At 46.9% G+C, this 19,717-nt stretch overlaps 1 protein-coding gene across 24 annotated transcripts in view; it reads left to right on the top strand.

Moving 5' to 3' along the window:
• Nucleotides 1-474: 474 nt before the first annotated feature.
• Nucleotides 475-19,717, top strand: part of LOC100563423 (potassium voltage-gated channel subfamily C member 1) — an 86,522-nt gene continuing 67,279 nt past the window's right edge. For all 24 annotated transcript variants that reach the window (XR_009999649.1, XR_009999648.1, XR_009999646.1 and 21 more), the window contains exons 1-2: nucleotides 475-615; nucleotides 10,397-11,213. Coding sequence is in view for 10 of the 24 variants with exons in the window: in XM_062957262.1 (XP_062813332.1) it covers nucleotides 10,614-11,213 (600 nt within the window). In the remaining 14 variants the exon portion in view is untranslated. The remainder of the gene's footprint in view (nucleotides 616-10,396; nucleotides 11,214-19,717) is intronic.

Here is a 19,717-nt window from a genome sequence, read left to right as displayed (position 1 = left end):
GTTGCTCCTCCATCACCTTTCCATCTGATGGATCCCCAGAGGTGAGATGGACAGTTACCTTGAGTGACCCCAAAGGGCGTCCAGCTGGGCTGCGGTTTCTGGGACCTGGGTGACCTTCCTTGGCATCAACTCCTCATCCAAACCTTCCTCCGTCCCCCTCCCAAAAGATACCACCGGTGCACAGAAGCCCCAAAATTCCACCTTAAGAGGCAGTGATGTCATCGCAGGGTCCGCAGTACCAGAAGGCGCAGCCTGCATCCGGAGACCAAGGGTGGGGGGTGGGAAGCAGAGACTGGCAAGGTGTGTGGGGGGGACAGACAGACAGACAGACCGACAGACCGACTCCTCTTCATCGGCCTCCTGCATCCCCCTCCATCCCCATCTCCCTCTTTTGTTTCTCCCTTCCTTCCTCCCCTTGGGCTTTCCCCATCCCTTGCAGGTGGTGAGAGCATCCCTTCACCCTCTTTTTCATCTCCTTGTCATATTTTTTGGAGGAGAGAGGAGTGGGAGAGACCCCTCCCCAAAAAGCACCCTCCACCTTACCCTCTTCTCATCCCTTTTCCTTCCATCTCTCAAAAACAAGTAATATTAAGCCAAAGGGGTTGGTTGTAGCAGGTAAGTATGGGCCTTTAGTGGCTACGGTGTTGTGTCTTGGTCTTGTGAAGTGTGTTGATGTGTGTCTATTTCCCTTCGGGGTGGCCTTGCGATGGGGCTGGAAGTGGGGAATGTGGGGTGCCCCATACTGGGCTCAGCCGAAGTGGGGCAGGGATGGATACGGGGAAGGAAGGAGCAGAAGTTTTGAGCATCTTCAGGGTGGACAGTGATCACTTGCATGCTAAGTGGGTGAGTCTGTTTACATGGGTTCTCAGCTTCCGCTGGCAAAGGTTGAGAAGGGGAGGCTTTGGTGGCCTTTGGGTGCCTGGATGGGAGGGAGAAGGAGGGCTGTGGATTTGTAGACAACCGTGTGCCATTGCAGCGTGTGAAGGAGCGAGCGAGGGCCTTAATTAAGTGTTGAGAAGAAGGAAGGAAGGAAGGAAGGAAGGAAGGAAGGAAGGAAGGAAGGAAGGAAAGAAGGATCTGCAGTCTATATAGCCATTTGAAGGTGTCCACTACAACATCCCCAAGTCTGCTGGTGAGGTTGTGCGTGGGCAGCCTGTGTGTGACACAGAGCGATTGAGATTGTCTACAGATGACTGGGACTGACACATTATGACTCAGGAGGTCTGTTGTTTGTGTGGTGTGTTTGATTTCAACTGGTGTATGAGCAAAACTAAAGCACCCAAGGGAGCGCACAAGCCATGTTTTGCTCCACAGTGGGTTTCAGGGCACAGGTGCATGAACGAGAGAACGGGCAACACATGTATGTGTCATCATGTCTTTGTGCGGTATAAGTGTCTTTGTGTGTGTGTGTGAGCAAAATATCTACTCTTTAGCTGGTGCATTGAGGCAAAAAACCAGTTGGTTGGTTTGTGGGAGGATGAGATTAGAAACAGAAAGCAACGCAACTCCCATGGGGATGGAAAACAAACATGCTGACACACTGACACACAACACAAAAGCAGAGAGAGAAACACCATGGTTCTAGAATGCACGTTTTGCCTGAGAAGGTAGGTAAAGATCTCAACACAAACAACTCAAAGAAATCAACAGACAGGACAGAGAGGCCCTTGTCCTTGCACGCTCTGCAGACTGCTCACTCTCACGCACATGTGCTCACGCTTGCATAATACCTCACCCAAATTCATACACAATGGCAACCCCAAGTTCCTTGCCCCTTTGGCTGTCATGGAACAAAGAGCAAAGCTGAAAAGAGCCCAAGCCCTTCATAAAAACAAATGTCTGAGACTAAATGTGAGGTAGGAATATCTATCTATCTGCCTATCTACCTATCTATCTGTCTATTTATCTATCTATATACACACACATTATTTTTTAAAATTAAACATTAGAAGGTTATTTTTTATTTTTTTGAAAATGTATAAATTGATTCAAACTCATTCATTTTATAAACCTGCTTTCAGCTGTTTTGTCTCCCAAAGAATTTGACGATGAGCACAAATGATAGCAATGCTCCATTAATCTCAAATATTTACCCAGATATAAATCTAATTTGGTTCAATGGAGGGAGCTTAATCCCAAATGAGTTTGGATGGGCTTGCAGCCTTAAATAATAAAATTAGCCAATCCCAACAGCAGAAAGTAGTGCTGAAGATAGGAAATAAACACCACCATAGCTTTCTCTTTCCTACACTTACCATCGTCCTTAAATGTTATCTACCATATTGGCTGGGAAAGGTAGGCATTAGAGACCAGCCTACTTGGAGGGAATGTTGTTGGGAAAAGGTGCTCTAGTCATTTTATTCATACTTTATATATCATGAAGCATACATTTGAGTACCAACATGGTGTGGTTATTTATGCATTGGACTATAACTCTGAAGAACAGAGTTCGAATCCCTGTTTAATCATGAAAACCACTGGGTGATTCTGGGCAAGTCAGACACTATTAGGGACCTTCCACACAGCCATGTATCCCAGAATATCAAGGCAGATAATGCACAATATCTGCTTGAGCTGGATTATCTGAGTCCACACTGCCATATAATCCAGTTCAATATGGATTTTATACAGCTGTGTGGAAGGGGCCTTCTTCTGAGGAAATCCCATGACATTACTTATATGAGCCATAAATCAGAAACCACAACAAATATGTTTTAATAGGATGGTGGTGGTGGTGGTGGGGGGGGGGGAGGAGTTGAAAACTATTTATATTTCCACCAAAATAATTAAATTAATTAATTAAACAGTGAGTAGTTTTGAAACTAAAAGTATTGGGGTATGGATTCTAAAAAGTCTAGGTTCCATTTTTTTAAAATCAAATAGACTTCTATTGGAAATAATCTTTTGGTGGATTTGGGATGGCTGTATTATATTCTTACATAAACATAAGTATAACGTACTCTGTCCATATGCAGGTGTCTATTTCATGACATGCACTCTCACATGCTCTCTCAGGCCTGACTTTACATACATAGTCAATCCAAAAAAAAGGCAACGAACTACAAAACTTCTTTGCTGTTCAGGAGACTAACTCGATTGAATTTGGTAATTTCTCTGTAGATGCAAACTTGACTATCTCTGTGCCCATAGCATCTTCTGAAACATACACAGGTATCTCTACCTCACTATAAAGAACTTGCAAAAATTACCTTTTTGGACTGCTGCACATAATAGTCCTCAGACAGCATAGCTATGCTGGTTGAGTGATATCGGGAACTGATATTTTCAAGTCATTCCTCAGTCTCGAATGACTTGAAAGTACACAACAATAATCCTAATTAACTTGACTATCTCATCAGCCAAAAGTAGACCCACATTTCCCATTGAAATACTGGTAAGTTTATGTGGGTTAAAATTAATCTTAATTTTAAATAGTGTATTGTTGTTTCATTGGGTTTTTGTGCACTACAAATAAGATATGTGCAGTGTGCATAAGGATTTGTTCTTGTTTCTTTTAAACTGTAGTCTGGCCTCACAACAATCTGAGGGACTGTGAACCAGCCTTCAGCGTAAACATTTGAGGATCCCTATTATGCTATTTACATGTATCTTGAGCCTTACAAAGACTCCAAAGACTATCTTCCTATACACTTACCTGAGATTAGGTTCAACTAAACAGAATAGAACGTACCTCTGTGTAAGTAAGCATGCAATCATGTTGCAACTTTCCTCAGCCTAGTGCCCTCCAGATGGGTTAGACTACATCTCCCACCATTCCAGGTCAGCACAGCCATTTTTATTGTGTTAGATATGACTTGAGAACATACTGCAAGTCGCTTCTGGTGTGAGAGAATTGGCCACCTATAGAGACTTGCTTGGGGGATGCCCAGATGTGTTACCATCCTGCTGGGAAGCTTTTCTCATGTCCCCGCAAGCTAGAGCTGACAGATGGGAGCTCACCCATCTTGCGGATTTGAACCAAGTTTTTACAGTTTTCAATCTGCTAGGAACAGGTCTTTTGTAAAGCATATGGCTCTTAATGGTCCATTCAAGATCAAAACACTCCCAAATACTTTACATTATAACTAGGATAGTTCTCTGCAAGTTATTGATGGTGGAAAGGCTATTTGCCCTCTAGCTGCTGAGGATTTCAGTTAGAGGAAAAATGAAATGGGAGGCACCTTGATAATGTCATCATTCTTGGTAATAAAGAAATGTCCATGTGTCTTGTGATGACTCAGCACTAGCTCTGCCAAAACCCAGAAAATACACGCTTTCAAATCCATCACAAACTTTCATTCACATGCTATATAAATATATTGTCATAAATGCTATTCTCCATCTGTACAAATGTAGACAAGCATACTTACATAGCTCTGTCTCCACTTGAAAATCCATTTGCATCTAAATATTTAGCAACAGCAAGCAAGAAAACTAAAAAAATTAATCTCACACCTTAATTTCAAGAAATGGAGCCCAACTTTTCATGCTATCATTTAATTACAGTAGTTGTATGAAGGAAACTTTGTTGTATGCCTTCAAGTTATGGTGACTCTTATCAGGGGGTTTACCCGGCAAAATAATAATAATAATAATAATAATAATAATAATAATAATAATAATAATAATAATAATAATCCCCTGATGGCACAATGGGCTAAACCCTTGGGTTGGCAGGACTGCTGACCAAAAGGTTGATGGTTCAAATCTGGGGAGTGGGGTGAGCTCCTGTCTGTCAGCTCCAGTTTCCCATGCAAGGACATGAGAGAAGCCTCTAACAGGATCGTAAAACACCCAGGCATTCTCTGGGCAACGTCCTTGTGGACAGCCAATTCTCTCACACCAGAAGCAACTTGCAGTTTTTCAAGTCGCTCCTAAAACTAATAATAATAATAATAATAGCCCAGGGAGGGTTACTCTTGCCTTCCTCTGAGGCTGAGAAAATGTGACTTGCCCAAAGTCACCCAGTGAGTTTACATGGCAAAGATTTGAAACTGCTTTCCAGAATCATGGTCCAATGCTTAAATCTCTGGCTCTCTTTAGAAATAACTAAATGGCACAGGTTATCAGTTGCATTTTGATGTAGTTGCGTTAAACATTCGATTTGCTAAGTTTTAATGCTCTTCAAAAACCACTAGAGCTTTAAAGCATCCCAATATAAGCTATTTATTTATTTCATTTTCTTCCATTCTGGAAGCCACAACTGAAAAGAAGGCATCCAGTTCCCCAAGTGATATCTCATCCGGACACTGACCAAATCCCAAATTTCATAACTCAGCAACATGCGGCTGCATCATATGCCTTCAGCACCATAGCCAGAAGTAATCTAATATGGGAAAAAATATTTTTAAAGATTACAAAGAAAGATAAGATAAATGTGACAAAAAATACAGGCAAATTCAGGTCAAGAGAATCTATTTTTTCCCCCAAGTGTATTTTAAGTCTCCATTATGTGCTTGTGCAGATCCTCCCACACTCTCTCTCACACACTAGACTAATCTTCCCTGATGGGGGTGGGCCCCAGATGTGGTATGGACTATATCATTCCATCGCCCTACAGCTGGTTTATGAGTGTTGTAGTCCAACACATCTGGAAGGCACAAGGTTGTAGAGGAAGCAGTGCCAAAGTGCTGTTCTCCCCATTGTCCTTTCCTTTCTTCTTCATTTCACAGCCAAAGAAATAGGATGGATCAGCACAGACTTGTTCCAGTTTTCTCATCTGCCTCATCCCCAGCCTTGCCAATTTTCTCTGCTTATCACAGACTATTGTATATTCATATATATGCACGCACATATACTTAATGGCTTTGGGCAACTAGTCAAGAGAAGGTATGATGGTTCAAGAGTGCCTCCCCTAACCTAGCTCTGTCTAGGTGCATCAAACTACAACTCCCATCTCCCCCACTATGGCTAGGATATACTGGGAGTTGTAGCTCTGCATGTTTAGAGGGCACTATATTGGGAAAGAGTTGAGTATGCTACTGGGAGAAGTGGAAAATCAAAAAGCAGTGGAGACATGAAGTTAAAAAAAGGTTCAGGAAAAATGACGGATCTCATCATGTGGAGTGAGAAGTTGAAAGGTAGCTATGGGGAGTTTGGGGAGTGGGAATTATTAGTTGAGCGATAGATATGGAGAATGAAGGGGAGGGAAGAGATGAGGAGCCCAGAAGTAGCCAGGGTCAAGGTGGAGTAAGAGGTTGAAAAATTGCCATGGGGAAAGATCAAGAGCCGAGAAAGTTATGAGGAGTGTATGGAGAAGGATTGGTTGCTTACCTGTAACTGTGTTTCTTCGAGTGGTCACCCATGAAATTCGCACATATGGCTGTACGCATTTCACGGGGACTATGAAAGAAAAGGAATGGTTGCTTACCTGTAACTGTGTTTCTTCGAGTGGTTACCCATGAAATTTGCACATATGACTGCATATTTCACGGGGACCACGAAGAAGAATTAATGATGCTTACCTGTAGCCATGTTTCTTTGAGTGGTCACCCGTTAAATTTGCACATAAGGCTGTACACATTTCACAGGGACCACAAAGAAGAATGAATGGTTGCTTACCTGTAGCCATGTTTCTTCGAGTGGTCACCCGTGAAATTTGCACATATGCTGTGCGCATTTCACAGGGACCACGAAGAAGAAAGAATGGTTGCTTACCAGTAACTGTGTTTCTTCGAGTGGTCACCCGTGAAATTTACACAGCCATATGTAACCGTGTTTCTTCAAGTAGTCACCTGTAAAATTCACACAGCCATATTTGCGCATTTCACTGGGACCATGAAGAAGAAAGAGAGTGAGATTAGTAGGTATGGGATGGGGAGAGTGATGAGCTGAAAAGTAGCCATTGGAGTATGTAGTGAGGGGGGAGATCAAGGGCTGAGAAATAGTTATGGTGCCTATGGGGGGGGGGGAGGGGGAGAGAGAGAGAGAGAGAAGCAGCTGAGAAATAGCTATGGCGATGCAGAGGGCAAGGAATGATGCTTGGAGAGATGGAAAGCTTTCGGGGGAATTGTAAAAAATCAAAGGAGAGGTCCTGAAAGAGTTCAGAGAGAAGGTCATAAAGACCTTCAGGCAAATTGGAGGACAGAGATCTTTGGAAGGAAAATAAATAAGGGGTGCAGGGAAGGTTCCTGGGGAGATGCAGAGGACAAATGAAGGGTGCTGCAAGAGCGTGCCCAAAAGTCATCTTTGCGCCCTGGAAGTGCTTAGACCCTTCAGCCCTGCTGCTGCTGACTGGCAGATTGTGGAAGTTGCACTCCAAAATGGTGCAGAAGGCAAACCTGAGGGCAGAAAAGCAGGGACAAGTGGAAGGGGTGGGACGTAGGGGAATGAAGATGCTTGGGAAGGGAAAGGGGGCTAGGAGCTTGGAAATGGGGTTAGATTGAGCCCGGGAAAGAGGGAGAAGCATTGGAAGGAGCCACCGCAGGCAAGGCTCTGTCTGTTTCTCCTGCAATTGAAGCCTTCCAATGAATTTTTTTAGACACTGGGTTGCTGTGAGTTTTCTGGGCTGTATGGCCATGTTTTGGGTTGTATGGGACCATGGCCATGCAGTCTGGACAACTCACAGCAACCCAGTGATTCTGGCCATGAAAGCTTTTGACAATACATTTTTGGACACTCTCATGCATATCCTCCAAGCAGAAGAATGGCTTCAGGAGTGATGAAACGCAAGGAAAAGGGAGGTAGATGGCTGAGAAGTTCTGTCTCAGGGAAAGAAAGTGACAGAAATGGAGGAAAGGAAAGTTGTGATGCGAAGGAAGGACCAGGAAGAATACTTGGATAGAAACTTGGGATGGATGGGAGGAGGCGGGGAAAGAGAAGAGGGAGAAGCAGGCAGTGGAAGGAGGGAAAGGAGAGAAGAAGAGGGAAGTAGGTGGTGGAAGGAGGGAAAGAAAGAGAAAGAAACAGAAAGAAGGAAAAGAGAGAGAGAGGGACGCTGATGATAGATGGATGGAAAGAAAGGAAGGAAAAAGAAAGAAAGAAAGAAAAAGAGAGGAGGGAAGCAGGCAGTGGAAGGAGGGAAAGGAAGGAAGGAAAGAGAAAGAAGGAAAATAAAAATAAAGAGGGACGGATGGAAACAGTAGATGGATGGAAGGAAGGAAAAGAAAAAGAATAAAGGGAAGGAGGCAATTGAAAGATGTAAAGGAAGGAAAGAAAGAAAAAAGGAAAAGAAAGGGATGCAGGCTGCAGATGGATGGAAAGGAAAGAAGGAAGGAAAAAGAAAGAAAGAAAAAGAACAGAGAGAAGGAGGCGATGGAAGGATGGAAAGAAAGGAAGGAAAAAAAGGGATTCAAGCTGTAGATGGATGGAAAGGAAGGAAGGAAGGAAGGAAGGAAGGAAGGAAGGAAGGAAGGAAGGAAGGAAGGAAGGAAGGAAGGAAGGAAGGAAGAAGAGAATAGAGAGAAGAAGGAAGCAGGCAGTGGAAGGAGGGGACGAAACAAAGGAAAGAAAAAGAAGGGAAAAGAAAAGGGGAATGCAGAAGTTAGATGAATGGAAAGGAAGGAAAGAAAAATGGATGGAAAGGAAGGAAGGGAAAGAAAGGAAGGAAGGAAAAGAAAAAGAGAATAGAGAGAAGGAGATGGACGGATGTAAAAAGGAAGAGGATAAAGAGAAAAAGGAAGGGAAGTATGTGGTGAAAGGATTAAAAAGAGGGAGGGAGGGAGGGAGGGAGGGAGGGAGGGAGGGAGGAAGGAAGGAAGGAAGGAAGGAAGGAAGGAAGGAAGGAAGGAAGGAAGGAAGGAAAAAACAACAAGCAAGGGAGGGATGGAAGGAAAGAAGGGCAAGTTGAGAACTGGGTACAAAAAGAAAGGGGTACAAAAAGAAAGGAGCAACTTCAGAAACTGCAAGTCGCTTCTGGTGTGAGAGAATTGGAAGTCTGCAAGGATGTTACCCAGGGGACGTCCGGATGTTTTACCATCCTTGTGGGAGGCTTCTTTTATGTCCCTGAACGGGAGCTAGAGCTGACAGACGGGAGCTCACCCCGCTCTCCAGGTTCCAACTGCCGACCCAAAGGGCAACCAATTGCGCCACAGGGGGTCCGAGATGAAACACTGAGAAAGAGGAAAAAGAAAGAATGGGAGGGCAAGAGGGAAGGAGAGGAAAGGATCACGAGAGAGGAAGAATCAGCAAGCGCAAGCAGGATGGTGCAGCGAAGGGGAAAGAGGGGATGGAAGTGGGGCAGAGGCAGAGGGCGGAGAGGAGAAAGGAAGGGCTGGGGCTGAATGGCCGGAGGAGAGTGTGGGGCACAGAGGGCGGCGGGGGGGAGGAGGGGGGCCCGGCAGAAAAGAAAAGAGGGGCGGAAAGAGTGTGTATGTGTGTGTGTGTGAGAGAGAGAGAGAGAGAGAGAGAGAGAGAAGCCATGGGGACGGGGAGGACAAAGCGAATGGGCGAGAAGGGGGCGGGAGGAGGAGGAGGAGGCAGAGGGCAGTCAGGAAAGGGGGAATTGATGGGGGGAAATCGGAGGAAGCCTGTGTGTGTGGGGGGGGGGGGGAGGAGGGTGTTGGTTAGAATCTAACATTAAAGGGTGCCCTGGAATGGAGAAAGAAGGGAGGACAAGGAAGGCGATCCAGAATCGCAAGAGCTGGGCTAGCATCAGAGCCCAAGGGGCAACCAAGGAAGGGGAGGAAATGTGGGGCGGGGGGGAGGGGCAGTGGAGCCCCTGGTGAAGGAATGGGTTCAACCCTTGTGCCGGCAGGACTGCTGACAGACAGGTCGGCTGTTCGAATCCTGGGGGAGCGGGTGAGCTCCCTCTGTCAGCTCTAGTTTTCCATGCGGGGACATGAGAGAAGCCTTTCACAGGATGGTAAACCATCTAGGCGTCCCCTGGGCAACGTCCTTGCAGACGGCCAATTCTCTCACACCAGAAGCGACTTGCAGTTTCTCAAGTCGCTCTCCACACGAATAAAAAAGTGGAGGGGTCCAAAGGGGGGGGGAAGAGTCTCAGCCTGAGGTGGGTGTGTGGGAGAGGGGTGGAGGATCAGAGGGCAGCGAAGAAAGGGGGATTGATGGGGGACAGTCGGAGGAGACTTGTGTGTGTGTATCGAGGTGTTGGCTAGAATCCAGCAGTAAAGGGAGCGGGAGAGGGCAAGGGAGGGGGTCCGAAGGACGATCCAAAGAGATGCAGGAGGTGGGCGAGGATCAGAGCAAAAGGGGCGACCAAGGGAGCGAAGGGGTCCAAAGGGAGCCCAAAGACTTGAAGGGGGGGAGGCAAAAAGTCTCAGCCTGAGGTGGGTGTGTGGGAGAGGGGTTGAGGATCGGAGGGCAGCGAAGAAAGGGGTCTTAAGAGGAATGAGGAGGGGGATAAGGGGGAAAGAGCAGCAGGAGTCCGTCCAGGCGTCCACACTCACCTTCCCGTCCCTCTCTCTCTCTGTGTGTGTGTCTCTCTCTCCCTTTGCAGACCCTTTGCCGCGGTTGCCTCTCCGTCCGTCCCTCCCTCCCTCGGTGCCAACTCCGTCCCCTTTTGCTGCCTCCCCTTCCCCCCTCCCTCCCTGGAAGGGGCGTGGCCTGTGCGGCAGTGGGCGTGTCCGCGATGCCTCCCCGGCCGCTGATTTGACGCCTGCCAGCCTCGGGGGCGGCGCCTCCCCTGGCGGGCCCGGCCCCCCGTGTTGCCCCCGATGCTGAGCTCAGTGTGCGTCTCCTCCTTCCGCGGGCGCAAGTCTGGGAACAAGCCTCCGTCCAAGTCATGTTTGAAAGGGGAGATGGGCCGGAACGAGGACAACGACAAGATCGTCATCAACGTGGGCGGGATCCGGCATGAGACCTACCGCAGCACGCTCAAGACCCTGCCGGGGACGCGGCTCTCCTGGCTCACCGAGCCCGACGCCGCCAGCAACTTCGACTACGACGCCAAGGCCGACGAGTTCTTCTTCGACCGGCACCCGGCCGTCTTCGCCTACGTGCTCAACTACTACCGCACGGGGAAGCTGCACTGCCCGGCCGACGTCTGCGGGCCGCTCTTCGAGGAGGAGCTCGCCTTCTGGGGCATCGACGAGACCGACGTGGAGGCCTGCTGCTGGATGAACTACCGCCAGCACCGCGACGCCGAGGAGGCGCTCGACAGCTTCGAGACCCCCGAGAGCCAGGAGGATGAGGACAGCGGGGACCTCAAGCGCCTCTGCCTCCAGGAGGACGGGCGCTCGCTGGGCTGGTGGGCCGGCATGCAGCCCAAGGTCTGGGCGCTCTTCGAAGACCCCTACTCCTCCAAGATGGCCCGGGTGAGTGAGTCCTCCTGGGGGTCGGGAAGGGAGCTAGGAAGGGGCCCCTCTGCACGCCTTGCTGTCTCAGCCGCGCCTTCCGCCCTCCAGGTGTTTTGGACTGCAACTCCCACCATTCCTAACAGCCGGTAGGCTGTTAGGAATGGTGGGAGTTGTAGTCCAAAACACCTGGAGGGCCGAAGTTTGCCCACGCCTCATCTAATCCCTCTCAAGCCAAGCAAAAGAGGCAAATAAGGGCCCAAGCAAGGGAAGAAGGGTGATAAGGGGAGAAGGAACATCTCCCCCCTACAAGAGATATAGAGAAGGAGACAAGGGAAGGAGGGTGATAAGAAAACTACAATATGGAAGGAACATTTCATGGGAGATTAAACAAACCTATATCCAGACAACTGGGAAGCAAGGGAAGAAGGGTGATAAGGGGAGAAGGAACATCTCCCTACAAGGGATATAGAGAAGGAGACAATGGAAGATGGGTGATAGGAGAACCTCAATAGTGAACATTTCATGGGAGATTATACAAACCTATATCCAGACAACTGGGAAGCAAGGGAAGAAGGGTGAGAAGGGGAGAAGGAACATCTCCCTACAAGGGATATAGAGAAGGAGACAATGGAAGATGGGTGATAGGAGAACCTCAATAGTGAACATTTCATGGGAGATTATACAAACCTATATCCAGACAACCGGGAAGCAAGGGAAGAAGGGTGATAAGGGGAGAAGGAACATCTCCTCCCTACATAGGGCATAGGGAAGGAGACAACTGGGAAGCAAGGGAAGAAGGGTGGTAATGGGAGAAGGAATATCTCCCCGCTACATGGGGTATAGAGAAGGAGACAAGGGAAGAAGGGTGATAGGAGAACCTCAATATGGAAGGAACATTTCATGGGATATTATACAAACCTATATCCAGACAACTGGGAAGCAAGGGAAGAAGGGTGATAAGGGGAGAAAGAACATATCTCCCCTACATAGGGTATAGAGAAGGAGACAAGGGAAGAAGGGGGATAGGGGAACCACAATGTGGAAGAAACATTTCATGGATGATTATTCAAACTTATATGGGAGATAGGGAAGGAGACAAATGGGAAAAGGGGCAAATAAAGGGAGAAGGAGCATTTCATGGGAGATTGTGCAAACCTTTATCGAGACAAGCAAAGGAAGAAGGGTGAAAGGAGAACCACACTATGGAGAGATGCTTCTTTCCTTCCCCATCATTCTCCCAAGGTCTTTCTCCTTCCCCTTTGCAACTGTTAGTGAACTGTTGGGATGTGTCTCCAAATGAAGGGACCCATCTGCCTCCTCTTTTGGTCGCAAGGTCTCGTTCCTTCTCTTTCCGTCATCTCCTGCCCCTTTGCAGTTATTAGGGAACTGCTAGGATCAAGCTGAAAAGAAATGGGGAAAAGGGGAGAAGGAGCATTTCATGGGTCACTGCTCCAAGTAAACTGATCATGGGGAAGCATAGAGTTGGAAGAGACCTTGTGAGCCATCCAGTCCAACCCCATTTTGCCAAGAAGCAGGAACTTCGCATTCAAGGCACCCCCGACAGATGGCCATCCAGCCTCTGTTTCAAAGCCTCCAAGGAAGGAGCCTCCACCACACTTCAGGACAGAGTTCCACTGCTGAACAGCTCTCTCTCACAGTTAGGAAGTTCTTTCTCATGTTCAGGTGGAATCTCCTTTCCTGTAGTTTGAAGCCATTGTTCCACATCCTAGTCTCCAGGGCGGCAGAAAATAAGCTTGCTCCCTCCTCCCCATGACTTCCCCTCACATATTTATACATGGCCCTCATCATGTTGAATGCTTCATTAACAGTTGCAAAGGGGAAGGAGAAGGACCTGGGGGATTTTTAAAATTCATCCCCATCATCTCCCTAAGATCTTTTACTTCGTAGGTGTTAGGGAACTGTGTTGTTAAAGACTTATGGCCAGAATCACTAGGTTGCTATGAATTTTCCGGGTTGTATGGCTATATTTCAGAAGTGTTCTCTCCTGACGTTTTGCTCACATCTATGGCAGGCATTCTCAGAGGTTGTTGAGGTATAACCTTAACAACCTCTGAGGATGCCTGCCATAGATGTGGGCGAAACGTCAGGAGAGAGCACTTCTGAAATATGGCCATACAGCCCAGAAAACTCACAGCAACCTACTGTTAGGGAACTGTTTGGATCACCAACCGGTGGCACTTTGTAAAATGGAATCTGTTAACCAGGGAAAATAAGGGAGAAGGAGCATTTCACGGGTCTCTGCCCCAGAGGATTGTAAAACTAGAAGATTGATAGAGGAGGAGGCAACCCAAGGAAACAGGATAACAATGATTTAGGGCCATTCTTTTTCTCTCCCCATCATCTCCTCTGCAGCTATTAGTAGGTTGCAAGGATCGCAATAAATTGTTAAGATCACAGATCTTGCAAAATCAAGTCAGAAAACCGAGGGGGAAAAGGGAGAAGGGATATTTCATGGGTCTCTTCCCAGAGGAGAAGGCTGGGAAAGCAAGAGAAGGAGGATAATAGAACAACAATATGGAGGGAAGGAAGGGAGCAGGATAATTACAGGAGAACACCTGCTTTCCCTCCCTGTCATGTCCGGAAGGTGGTCTTAGAGGATTGATAAGATCCCTGGCCAGATTGTACCTGATGAAGCCAGAAAACTCAGGGGAAAAGGGGAAGGGGAAGGAACATTTTATGGGTCTCTGCCCCGAGAGGATTGCAAACCTGGAAGGCTGATAGTGGAGGAGACAACAGAGAAATAGGGAAAGGATAATAAAACAAGGGCATAGGAGGAAATTCCTTCGCATCATCTCCATATGGTTTCTGAGTAGTACTGTACTCCTTCTTTCTAAGGAATAGTCCTTCCCCTTTGCAGCTAATAGTATCTTGTGATGATTGCAGTTAACTGTTAATGATTACAGGCCAGTGACATCTTGCCAATTAAACTCAGAAAACCAAAAAAGATATTCCTTTTCCCCCCTATAAGGCTGGAGAAGGCATCAGGGGGAAGTATAGGATGTGGGGAAAATCAGTTTATGAAAGTAAATAAGCAAAGCAAAACATTGAAATAGGTTTTAGAAAGGTCATCAGGAATGGGTCTCTGCCCCTAGGAACTTTTGCATCTAAATGTGGGTGGCAGAGGAGATGGAAAAGGAGAGGAATAAGTACAGGCATATTTAAGATCATAACACATGCCCACTTAGCTAAAAGTGAATCCAACAGATTTCAGTGGGATGCAATTCCAAATCAAATATGCATAGGGTTGATTGCCAGTGAAGGGCACCCAGTGAATCAAGCCGTCAATCAATTGGATCCCTGACTGTCTGTTTGACTGGGGACAGGTCTCTGGGGTCTCAGGAAGGGAAGGATCTCTTGCACATACATACATATGCAATCCTACTACTTTTATTAGCTGGAGAGCTATGGTTCTTCCTTATATTCTTTTTTTTTAAAAGTAACCAGAATAAATTGCTGGTAAAAATTCTCCTATTTCTATATGCAGTTGGCCTTTTCCAAACTTCACTGTAAACCTTGAGTCCCTTCCTAAAGAAATCCCTTTCTTCTTCCCTTTCACCACATTGATGGATGCAGAAATGGCAGTCTTAGGAGAAGGGAGCGAGGAGGTGGGCTGAGAAATGATGCATTAAAAGGAGCAGGGGCAAGAGTACTGTGAAAAGAGATGCATTGCAAGGATGTGCCTTCGTGTGAAATGCTTAAGGGACAATGGCACAGGGTACACACTGGCACACAGGGAATGATTGGCAAGAGCCTCAGTAAGCATAAAAGCAAGTGCAAAGGCAGGTGTGTATCTGGCCCAGGGTGCAGGGAGATGTATAGGAAGGGTGATAAGTCAGTGTGGCAGAACTGGGAAGGAACACATTTGTGGGGGAGATGTGATTGCAGGACGGAGGACACTAGTGAAACCTCATGCAAAGGACAGGCAGGGAAGTCAGGCACATTATGAGTGATGCACAAAGGGCACTAGAACTGCCCATAAGGGAGTATGGTGTCCTGAGCTAATGCAAAGTGACATCTAGGGTAAGGAAGAATTGGTTTGAACAGCCTTGGCCAATCTGGAGATTAGAGTGCAGTTCCCATCACGGATCACATCTGGGCTATGCAGGAATATACAACTAATGCACCCCCTTGAAAAATGCTCATGGGGATGATGGGAGCTGCGGTGCGACGTGCTGTGAAGGCACCAGGTTGTGGTGGAAGATTCCTTAGGGATACACAGTGTGGACTCGGGTGTGTTTTAAATGCATCCAGGACCAAATGTTGATCTGGAAATTTTGCAGGAGGAAATGCATTGGATAGTGCACATGAGCAAAGATGAAAGATTCATCTGGGGAGGTGGGTTTGGAATGGGGGCCCAAACAGAGCAAGGTTAAAAACAAATCCAAGTGTGAGAAACCCCAAAGTGGCCCAAATATGATTTAATTGTTGGCGGGATATGCAAGGACCCCTCAAATACAGAGTGATGTGGAAGTGTGAGGGCCAAAAAGTTGAGCTGGATGCCATGGGACATGAGCGTGCGAACAAAGATAGCGTGTAGCAGCAGGAGAGGCATTAACACGCAAGCGCCGGATTGAAGTTCAGTGACCGGCAGGAGGCACTGTTGCCTTGGCCTTCCCTCCCTGTCCCCAAAAGTGAGGTCTCCTGCCTCTCTGTGCTCCCCAACCCCCTTCTCCAAAAGCACCTCCACCTTCTCTTAAGTCTTCCTCCTGCCCTTCCTGTTTTTCCAACCCACCTGCCCCACTGCAGCTTTGCACCAACCTCTGCCCCCCTTCGCCTCCCCAAAGCTGCTGTCCCCATGCCATCCCAAATCTTTTTGCATCTCCATTCAGGCAGAAACCTTCAGCAATGCAGCCCTGGGCCCCTGTCTTGCTCAAAACTCTCCCTCGTCCTTTCCACACTCAGCCACTGCAGAGCATCATCTTTAATTTTGTTCCCTCCTCTTACTGCATTACATCTCCCCCCTTTTTTGTTTCAGTCTCTGCAGCTAAATCTCTTTGCTTAGTGAAACAGGTGAAAACTTCTTTCTCATGGGGAGGGGGAAGCAAAGTAGCTGAAAGGGGAAGAGGGACGAAAATTTGCTGTGTTTCCCCCTCTCCCCTTTGATCTGCTTTCCTGCCTCCCCCCCCCCCCCTTTAGTTTGACTTCGAGGACAATCTGAGAGCTTTGCTGCCTGGAGAACTGCAGAGGCAGCGGGTTGGGAAAGGGGGAGGGAGGGGGCACCGCAGTGCAGTGTGGAAGCCCCAGAGTTTGCAGTGCAAAGTAGGCATTCTGCAATCTCTTCTCTTCCCCCCCCCCACTTTCCCTCCATCAGCCCCCCCCCCCTCTTCCTGAGCTGGTCTCAAGGGTGCAAGGCCATTCACGGGTCCCGTCATCTCCCTCATCCCCTCCTTTCCCGACACGACAAGGAAAGGAGCCAGGAAAAAGTTAAGAGCACGAAGGGAGACAGGGAAGTGAGGACAGGAGATTTCAGGATGCAGGGAAAGACAATGGAGATTGATGCTGGCACTGTATGAACCAATGCTGCATTCAGATGGGGATTGGATCTGGCCAAGATTATGATTGAGGGATGAAACCATTCCCTTCCCCTGCCCATTCTCCCAATACAATCTGGACTCTGTGCACTTAAGAAATATTTGCCCAAGACTTATAGGAGATTGTGGTGTGGGTGTCTCTGTGAATTCATAAGGGAAAGTGGAGACGTGAGATACAAACAGAGATAATGTGGGCTGGGGGAGTAGCCAAGGTTCACGCTCTTCCCTTCCATCCCAGCATTTGATTTACCTGCATGAGCAGCATGCGAAAAAAGGCTGCAAAGAAGTTGTCTGGCCTACATCCACCATAGCTCTCCTTGCCCGGAAGAGAAACAAGGAATGAAAATTATGGACTGGGCATGAGAAGGCTAGACAGCTGGGTAGATGGACAGGACCGGGAATAGATCGACGGCCCGAAATGCACGCGCTCTTTTATAAAATGCCTACCTAATATGCAAAGGCACATTTGCTTCGTTTCCATTCAGTCTGCACACGCCACCATACATATTTTATAGTGATGCCTAGGCAGGCCAGGGCTACAAAATCTGTACCCAGGCATATTTGAGAGCTGCATCTATGCCCCTGTGTATTGGCGAGAGGGAAAAGTGTTACGTAGGCAAAACTTCTAGACTGTGCATCAAAATACACACACACAAAGGCTAAGCCTCTCTCTGTGTCTCCTTTCATCCTTCTTTATGAATCTGGGGTTTTCACTCATCTCAAAAAGAAATCTGGCCAGGGTCCCAACTTTGATTTTTGTAAGCACTTAAGTCCCTTTGATATATGTAGTCAAAGGAAAAAGTTGTTATTTGACTGTATCTTGGCCACAGCGGAGGACAGAACAATAACTCAAATAAATAGAGATATACAGTCATATGTATGTCCCCAATTGTGTGGATAGATGATAATAATAAATTGATTTGATTAAAAGTCACAAAATGTTGAGTGTAACAAATAAAGATACCAGACAAATAAGTCTAATAGTAAGCATGTTTACTCAAAAGTAAGTCAAATTGAGTTTTGTGAGGCTAACTTTGTGGTAAATGCGTTTGGGATTGCAGTCTAAATGTTTGTCTATGGCTTGCATAGATTGTTTGTAGTAATAAATTGGAAACCTTGCAAATCAAAGCATATAGAGAGCGTTTTATATACATGCTGGGAGAGCAAGTGTGTGCCCTTCTGACTCCTCCATCAATTCTAGATTTCTCTGCACTGATATCATTTACCAACTTTAGCATCATACAATAAGGATGACATCCCCCCTCTTCCCAACCAGCTCTGCAAGCAAAGTGCTGGCTTAAAAATTTGATCTTCTCCCTTCTGTGGGTTCAGCTATAAAGTTGAACCTTGGATCGGAAAAAGTTGATGCATCCAAAGTATTTCTCTTCATCCAGCAGAGTAAGAGCCAGTAGTAGCTTCTGAGCTAAGGGAATTTATTTTTAACCAAGTTCACCTCTCCCTCCTTGTCCGTTGATGTCAGCATTGTGGGCACACATACCTTTCCCCCCCTCATCAAAATATATTGAACTTGAAGGGTGAAGCAAAGTCTTTGGAGCCTTTCCTGGATGCTAGAGAAATAGTCCCCTAGATTCTGTAACTGAGGACAATTGGTACTCCCCCCTCCTTTAAGTAAACCTTGCACACATTCTTTCGTATGTTCCGCAAAATTTCATAATAATTCTCTTGCCTTCCGTCTCCTCTGTCTGATTATAAAACCAGCATAGAAATTCTGGTTCAACTTCTTAAGGGATTCAAAGGAATGATGGTGATGTCGGGGGAGCAGACTTTGTTCATTTTTATATATTTATTTATTAAGGATTTTTAATGACTCGTGAATAATGACTGCAGAAAGGGAACTGAATCCAGATGCTGGCATGAACCAGCAAAAGAGAGAGAGTGGCTACTCGTATTTATTACACCATGGAACTCTTGCAGGCATCTTGATTTTCTCCCATTACATACATTTTGCCACTGAGAAATGAGGAGCTGCGATGTTCAGCAGCCTCTATTTTGAGTTCACAGCTACTCAATTCCTCTTCCAAAGAACACAATAATCCTGGCCTCACTGTGCTATCCTAATCCACAAGTCCAGTTAGTTCCCTTCTTAGCAAAAACCAAGAGTCCTAGCTGTAGCTCCTATTAGTATAATCTTCTAACAGCTTTCCAAGAGACTCCAAGAGCCCCAGTTTTAATTTGCAACCTCCTTCCGACCTACTTTGCCCAATCCCCCTGCTTTAGAAAACAGGAAGCATTGCATTGGTTCTTCTTCTCCTTTCCCCCTCTCTCCTGACCCTCACTCTGCTCCATAGACTTTGTCATTGCTCTTCCCCAATTCTGTGGCTCTTCTCTGCTATGGACACAGAGACCCAAGAGTCCATCTTCTAGAGCAGTGGGTTCCCATCCTTTCATCTCCCAGAAGTCCTTGTCTGCTTGGCCACCTATAAGGGATTCTGGGAGTTGGAATTTAAACACTTGGAGAACCAAATGTTGGAAAGTGTTGCCCTAGAGCCAGTAGTTCCCCCATTCCCTAGAGCAGTGGTTAACAACCTGTGGGTACCCAGATGGTTTGGCCTTCAACTCCCATAAATCCTAACAACTGGTAAACTGTCTGGGATTTCTGGGAGTTGTAGGCCAAAACACCTGGGGACCCACAGGTTGAGAACCACTGCCCTAGAGGCAGTAATCTCTGCTAATATTCAAAACCCCGGCACATATTTCTTGGCATTCATGATTTGGGGGCATTGATGCAGTGTTTTCAACCCTTATTCCACCAGTTCCACCAACTCTGAGTTTTCTTTTCAGGCAATCCCACCACTGTGACCAAATGTGGGCCTTCTTCCCTTTAACCCATGACATGGGAATATTTCCATGGTGCTCACTGCAGTTTCCAAGAGTGGGGGGTTTCCTTGATCCGCACCCCTCCCACAATAGAAAGACTTTCTTCTATCCCTTCTGTGAGATGCCAAGTGT

Source organism: Anolis carolinensis, chromosome 6, assembly GCF_035594765.1.
Source record: "Anolis carolinensis isolate JA03-04 chromosome 6, rAnoCar3.1.pri, whole genome shotgun sequence".
Taxonomy (NCBI): Eukaryota; Metazoa; Chordata; class Lepidosauria; order Squamata; family Dactyloidae; genus Anolis; species Anolis carolinensis.
The sequence above is the reverse complement of the archived record's forward strand: the minus strand, read 5'-3'. Positions and strand labels throughout refer to the sequence as shown.